General features: G+C 50.0%; 2 protein-coding genes across 2 annotated transcripts; one reads left to right on the top strand and one right to left on the bottom strand.

Annotated features, from left to right (window-relative positions):
• The first annotated feature begins 821 nt into the window (after positions 1–821).
• LOC106320270 lies at positions 822–1,340 on the top strand. Its single transcript, XM_013758636.1, has one exon. It carries the CDS (start codon positions 822–824, stop codon positions 1,338–1,340), a length of 519 nt encoding a protein of 172 aa, XP_013614090.1.
• Positions 1,341–7,019: 5,679 nt separating this feature from the next.
• LOC106320271 (uncharacterized protein C6orf132 homolog) lies at positions 7,020–7,535 on the bottom strand. Its single transcript, XM_013758637.1, has one exon. The coding sequence runs from the start codon at positions 7,533–7,535 to the stop codon at positions 7,020–7,022; it is 516 nt and encodes a 171-aa protein (XP_013614091.1).
• Positions 7,536–7,831: the final 296 nt, after the last annotated feature.

The following is a 7,831-nucleotide window of genomic DNA, read 5'->3' on the forward strand; positions in this document are numbered from 1 at the left end:
ACGAGAGGCCGTAATCCTCTTCGGTACCTTCGATTTCGAGTCCTGGCCCGGCCGAGCCAAACCTATGGTGCAGCTTCCATAAGTCCAAGGCGCACGACACGAGGAACTGCAGGCATCTGGTCGATGCCCTCTTCTCATCCTACGAAAACGGAACAGCCAACGTTCCTAAGCCCAGGCCAAACAACACCAAGAGCTGGAGCAAGAAAAAAGAAAAGAAAGCTCAGAAGAATCAAGATAAGTCTGGAACTCGACCAAAGCGCACAGAGGATGACAAGCCAGAAGAGCGAGACGAAGACGAGGGCGAAGCACAAGTCGAAGAAGAGCAACCTCGTAATCGTCGACGTGTCCAAGTCATCCTCGCATGACCAAGTCCATCCTCAGATGAAGAATAGGAAAAACAGGTCCACGACTCGCATGAGTACTCCAACAAGCGATCAAATGAGGACGTCAGACCAGAAGGATCAAACGACTTGAGGAACAAGCTCAGGCGAAAGTCGCAGACAACCGATCGCGTCCACGACTTTAACGACGATCTCTGCTCAATCATTGAAGAGTACAAGGCCAAAAAGGTCGAGGACTCCAGTGCTCGATCCTATCTCAGGCCCCGAGTCATCGATCTTCGCGATCAGCTCATCTCAAAATCAGAAGATCTCAGGATCAAGCTCAGTCGACCTAAACCTTCAGACATACGACGAAAGCTCTAGGAAGCGAATTCCAAAAATGACGACAAACACGAACCCATTGTCGAGGACTCGCCAAGCGACTTGAGAACTCAACTAAGAAACAAACGGATCGTCGAGCCGAATTTCTTAAACGTAATTATGGGTGGCTCACCTCCTTGCGGCGATTCGCTCCGGTCAGTAAAGGACCATCGACGGCAGGCAATAACCTCGAAGAAATGGCCATCGAAACCTGAGAATGATTCCTCAATCACTTTCTCACCTAACGATGCCATCGGCGTCCACCTACCTCATAACGACCCCCTACTCGTCGAAGTAGGAATCGCGAAGTGTGACGTCATTAAAGTTCTGATCGATACTGGCAGTTCGGCTGATCTGATCTTTCGAGATACGCTTGATAAGATGGGAGTCGACTTGCGTGACATGAAAACGTCGTCCCGCTCCCTCACGGGATTCAACGGAGCTTCTGAGATGATAATCGGGACAATCAAACTCCCAGTCTATGCATGCGGTGTGACACGCACAGTCAAGTTCTCCGTCATCCGAACAAAGGCTCCTTATAACGCGATCCTCGGGACCCCCTGGTTACATTCGGTCAAGGCAGTATCCACGACGTACCATCAGTGCGTGAAGTTTCCAGGACTGAACGGCCAGGTGTAGACACTTCGCGGAGAGCAGCAGGCTGCTCGTGATCTACTAATTGCAACGGTGAAGATGCAATAATCGACTCTCCGCATCAATGTAGTAGCAAAGCAAATCCAACCTCAAAGAGACGAGATCCTAGAAGTCGCGATAGACGACTCTGACAAAAGAAAAGTAGTCCGAGTCGGCGCCTTACTCTCCGAAGAGATGCAACAGGCAATCATCGACTTCCTGAGGAAGAACACATCAACATTCGCTTGGACATCATCGGATATGAAATGAATAAATCCCGCCATCACGTCCCACGAGTTGAATGTCGATCCAACCATAAAGCCTGTCCGCCAGAAGAGACGCAAGCTCGGCCACCACCGAAGCAAAGCTGTCAACGAAGAAGTCGAGCGACTCGTCGCAGCTAGTTCAATCACTGAAGTGCTAACCCGGTCGTCGTCAAGAAGAAGAATGGGAAGTGGCACGTCTGCGTCGACTTTACCGATCTAAACAAGGCTTGCCCCAAAGACAGTTACCCGCTTCCGCATATCGACAGACTAGTCGAGTCGACTGCTGGAAATGAGCTCCTGACCTTCATGGACGCATTCTCAGGCTACAATCAGATCATGATGCATCCGGATGATCTGGAGAAGACAGCGTTCATCACTGATAGAGGGACGTACTGCTACAAAGTGATGCCGTTTGGTCTTAAGAACGCCGGCTCGACTTACCAAAGACTCGTCAATCGAATGTTCGCAGACAAACTGGGGAACACGATGGAGGTCTACATCGACGACATGCTAGTAAAGTCACTCCGTGCGACGGACCATTTAAACCATCTAAAAGAGTGATTTAAAACGTTGGACGAATACATAATGAAACTCAATCCGGCCAAATGCACCTTTGGCGTCACCTCAGGCGAATTTTTGGGATACATCGTCACCCAGCAAGGAATCGAGGTGAATCCTAAGCAGATCACCGCCATACTAGACCTCCCTAGTCCAAAGAATAGCAGAGAGGTCCAGCGACTCACGGGGAGGATCGCGGCGCTGAACCGCTTCATCTCCAGGTCCACAGATAAATGCCTCCCTTTCTACAAGCTACTCTGCGGAAACAAACGTTTCGTCTGGGATGAGAAGTGTGAGGAGGCGTTCGAACAACTCAAACAGTATCTTACGACTCCTCCCGTGTTATCGAAACCAGAAGCCGGTGATACACTGTCTCTTTATATCGCAATATCCTCCACCGCGGTCAGCAGCGTCCTTATCCGAGAAGATCGAGGAGAGCAGAAGCCCATCTTCTACACGAGTAAGCGGATGACCGATCCAGAAACGCGATACCCCACCCTCGAGAAGATGGCTTTTGCAGTTATTACGTCAGCGAGGAAGCTGCGTCCTTACTTCCAATCGCACACGATCGAAGTACTAACAAATCAACCGCTACGTACAGTAATGCAGAACACCAACCAATCCGGACGATTATCAAAGTGGGCTATCGAGCTCAGCGAGCACGACATTGTGTTCATAAATCGAACAGCAGCAAAATCCCAAGTCCTCACTGACTTCCTGATCGAGCTCGCACCAGAGCTAGAGCAAGACCTAGTTCTTCCAAGTCAGAATTGGATACTTCACGTCGACAGATCGTCGACAAACAAAGGATCAGGAGCAGGAGTCCAACTGCAGTCTCCAACAGGCGAGCTTATCAGACAGTCGTTCAGTTTCGGCTTCACTGCTTCAAACAATGAAGCGGAATACGAGTCATTGATCGCAGGACTATGACTCGCTAAGGCAGTCAAAACAAAACGCCTCAGTGCATACTGCGACTCACAACTAGTTACCAGTCAGTTTAGCGGCGACTACGATGCTCGTAACGAACGAATGAACGCGTACCTTAAAGTCGTTCAAACACTCGCTAGGGACTTCGAATTCTTCGAACTCACCAAAGTTCCTAGAGGAGAGAACATGTGCGCCGACGCCCTCGCTGCCTTGGGTAGCAGGCTGCGCGATCAGAGTGCATCAACGGCGAGGAGACGCACCTTGTCATGGCCGAAACGCATGAAGGCGCCGCGGGAAACCACTCCGGAGGTCGAGCACTCGCGTTAAAAGTCAAAAGCCTCGGCATTTACTGGCCAACAATGAATGCAGACTGCGAAGCTTACGCCCAGCGATGCGACCAATGACAGCGACATGCCTCGACAATCCACTCGCCGATGCAGTTGCTGCGAACGATGACTGCTCTATACCCTTTTATGCGATGGGGAATGGACATAATCGGCCCTATGCTGAGCTCTCGACAGAAGCGTTTCGTCCTTGCTTTGACAGATTACTTCTCAAAGTGGATTGAGGCGGTCGCTAGCATAACAGAAAAAGAAGTTCAAAGGTTTGTGTGGAAGAACATCATCTGTCGCCACGGCCTACCTTACGAAATAGTGACTGATAACGGTTCCCACTTCATATCGAACAAGTTTCGAGAATTCTGCGAGAGATGGAGAATCCGACTCAACACAGCGAGTCCGCGATACCCGCAGAGCAACGGTCAAGCCGAGGCATCCAACAAGATCATAATCGACGGTTTGAAGAAACGCCTCGACTTGAAAAAAGGATGCTGGGCCGATGAACTCGACGGTGTTCTCTGGTCACATAGAACAAATCCTCGAGGAGCAACAAAATCAACTCCTTTCTCAATGGCACACAGAGTCGAAGCTATGGCCCCCGCCGAAGTGAACGTAACCAGTCTATGACGGTCAAGAATGCCGCAGAACATTGAACTCAACAACGACAGGCTCTTCAATGCTCTGGAGACCATAGAAGAGCGCCGCGACCAAGCCCTGCTCCGCATCCAGAATTATCAGCATCAGATCGAAAGCTACTACAACAAGACGGTCAAGTCTCAACCTCTCAAACTGGGCGATATAGTACTGTGCAAAGTGTTCGAAAACACTAAGGAGCTGAATGCAGGAAAACTCGGAACTAACTGGGAAGGGAATGCCGAGGAATCGAGGCGAATCCTAAGCAGATCACCGCCAGAGCATGGAATTCCATGCATCTCCGAAGATACTACTCTTGAGAACATGTCTTACGGTCGAGCACCTTCAAGTCTTACTCGATCGAATCTCCGAATCAACGAGTGAATGACAATCCGGTCACTTTCACTCGTAAAAAAAAAAAAAAACAAATGAATGCGCCCATACCCGAAGCCACTTTCACTAATCCAAAAACGAACTACGAATGGCTTGATCCTCTCCTAGAGGTACGTAGGCAGCCTTAAATGGTCCAGCTATAACAGAACAATCCCCCAACAAGTTGGAGCGCGAATTGTTTTGAACGATGCTGACGCACGAGCACGACCTTATCTCTCGGACGAACGTACTAGCACTCGTGCCCACTAACAAGTATGTCCTGATCAGACACGTGCTAGAGGGATCCCCGGTCGTATCACGGTCTCAGCCGATGCGATCGAGACAACAGCTTTCAATCACCTTATGATCCTTTGAAGCCAGGTTTGGCCAACCTAACATTTTGAGGATCACTTTAAGATCGAATGAGAACCGCTGTCGCTCGAAACTATAAACCATTATCTTCGAAGTCGAAAGTTATACTTTTTCGAGGACTCAAACTGACGACGTAATGCGTCAAGATTCGATAAGACTGGACAATCGACTCTCCGGTTTAATTCGAAACACTAACCGAATCGTCAAGTCAAAATCGTTAGAATCTAATGTCCGAAACACAATTCAGCGACTCGTCGAAAGGCAACTAGCACTTCTGACTCCACGAGACTGTGTTTCACGACTAAGGCAAACTTCGTTTTTTTAAAATAAAATGCTTACTGAAGGTCTGAAACGAAAAACAGCCGCAAAGTAAAGAGTTCAGAAATTACATCAACAAAAGCCTCAAAGGGCTAAAAAACAGAAAGCTTAAGCAAATCAACAACAACATATGAGGTTAGTCTTCGGCACGATCGGGGTCTTCCTCGACGACTCGAGCTTCGAGCTGATCTGAGGCGCCTCCAGCCTCGTACGTTGCCGAAGCAAGCGGATCCTCAACTTCGTCGACCACTCCTTCCTCTGTTCCTTGCGGATTATCCCTGGGGACCCACTCATCCGATTTTTTGCCACCCTCTTCTTCAGCTGAAGAGTCTGAGAGTCGATCAGGTCAACAGGCTCCGATCCCGCCTCCTCGAGTCCCAAAGGAGGAGTCGGATTCGCATCGCTAACTCTGAGTACCGGGATCAACCACTCCTCACCCACGACGAGGTTGACCATTGACGGGGCAGGGCCCAATACAAGTGGAGCAGTCGCATCCTCAAACCTTTTGACCCTGCTAACGACCTCGTGTCCCTGAACAGATGACTCCCCGAGCTCTCTCTCCCGGTCGGCTCGTTTGACCTTTCGGTCGCATGATCTCCTTGAGAACTAGTTGGAGTTTGGAGGGAAGCAGCAGTTCCTCCGTCAATCAGACCTGCGTTCGACCCATACGGGTCGATCGCTGCCAAAACGTCCTCGTTCAAGAAGGTGGACGGGAGATGAAGCGGAGACAAACAGAGAAGCTCTTCGGGAATCCCGCCAACATTTAAGCGCTTAGCCTCAGCTTCGAACTCCTTCTCCTGCTCAGCAAACAGGTCGATCGTCTCTTGCGGGATATCAATCCCGCTCTCCTTAAGCGCTTCAAGACACTTCTTCGTTCCAAAGGCTTGGCTCTGCAGGGATCTCGCCGTCACGAAGTCGCCACGACGCTTCTCGAGGTCTCGAATTTTAGCAAAACGATGATTGCTTTTTACAATCATAGCCGTTTGAACGCGGACTCGCTCATGCGTAACCTCATAACTTCGAGAGTCCCTCAACCGGTTGACCTCCTTCAAATGCCTTAAAGCCGTGGCCACCCTCTTCTCCTCCAAAGCAGTTTTCTCTTTTTCCAAAGTAGCTCTCTCTCTTTCGAGCCCTCCGATCTTCTCACCGGCATTTTTGAACTTGTCCTTCAGCTCCCCGAACTTCTCCATAAACTTCTCCTTCTGAGCTTTCTTTCCTGCGAGTAACCGACTCTGCTCCGCTGCTGCCTTGTCGATCGCCACCCTGAATGCACTCATCTTGCGGTTGAGAACCGTGTCCCTCGCTCGCACGAGTCTGTCAGATTGCTTCAGCTTGGAGATGGTCTCTTTAAGGGCTGTGTCGTACAACTCGTATCCTTAAGGGCTGTGTCGTACAACTCAACGACGTAGTTCATGCTCCCATCGCTCTGCACAAACAAAGGGGAGGACCAGAACTAAGAATATAGAGAAGGTGAGACGAGGAGAGTAATCCTTACCAAAACCTTGGTCCTCGCTGCATCAACATATGCGTCTTTGAAGAGGAGATATTTAACATGAGGCATATCCTTGGCGCCACCTCGAATTTGTCGAATAAGCTCAGCACATTCCAATGGAGCGTAAGCAAGTGGAGTGTTGCCGTAATATTTGAATTCAACGCGATCTCAGAATTTGATTCGACGTTCCTCTGAGGCTGAGCCACCCCCCGTGGTCGTCGGAGGCGCCACCGAAGGAGCCTTTGCAGCAGAAGAGGACGCATCACTCCCACAGGAAGGTTTCTTCCTTTTCTCTAGCAGGATGTTCGGGGAACCCGCTCGACTCAACGACAGCTCGAGTCGCAGCATCACGAGAAGAGCCCTCATGAACAACAGGTTCGTGACCCTCAGCGTCCCCGATAAGCTCCGACTACCCCTCAGTAGACTTCTTCCTCTTTTTCTTCTCCTCCTTCTTCTTCTTCCTCAGAGGTTCATCAGACCCAGTCCTCGCTTGGGCATCGATTGAAGCAGAAGAATCGGGAGCAGACCTTTTCTTCTTATTACCATCAGTCACAGATGGCTCGGCAGTCTCTCGTTCAGAAGACTGCATGAGGTCCTCCCTCGAGGATTCGATATTGATTGGGCCTACAGGTAGTCCCGAGGAAACAGCAGGAGGGGGAGGCTCTGAAAGAGTCATCTCACCAGGAGTTGCCTTACTAGGAGTCGTCTCACCCGGAGTCGTCTCACTAAGAGTCGTCTCACCAGGAGTCGTCTTACTAGGAGTCGTCACACCGGGAGTCGCAGAAGACGTCTTTTTCCCTCCGCTCAGCTTCTTCTTGATTAGTGCGCTGAAGTCCGGAAGTTCTTTCTTCTCCCTAGCTGCGTTGATCACCTTTTGCTCGGCACGATTGAATATCGAAAAGCGCCGCTTGTTGCCGGTAATCATAGGTGGTAAATCGGATCTCCAATCCCCTGCAAGAGGTCGACGAGTCAGATCCGGACAAAGGCCTCGAGTGAACAGACCCGAGCCAGGAAAAATATGTAATCACGAAAAGAAAACTTACTATTCGAAATCCTATCGATGGCTCCTCGAATCCTCTCGATGGTGTTCTTTCCAACTTACTTGAACACGCGACACGACGGCACGAGCGTTAGCAATGAACTCTTCTGGATAGGAGGCCGAATCTGGGTGATCGACTGCAATCAAACGAGGACTTGTCAATCAGAAAATAAAAGAAAGAA

The sequence above is a fragment of the Brassica oleracea genome, unplaced genomic scaffold (assembly GCF_000695525.1).
Source record: "Brassica oleracea var. oleracea cultivar TO1000 unplaced genomic scaffold, BOL UnpScaffold00868, whole genome shotgun sequence".
In the NCBI taxonomy this organism is placed as follows: domain Eukaryota; kingdom Viridiplantae; phylum Streptophyta; class Magnoliopsida; order Brassicales; family Brassicaceae; genus Brassica; species Brassica oleracea.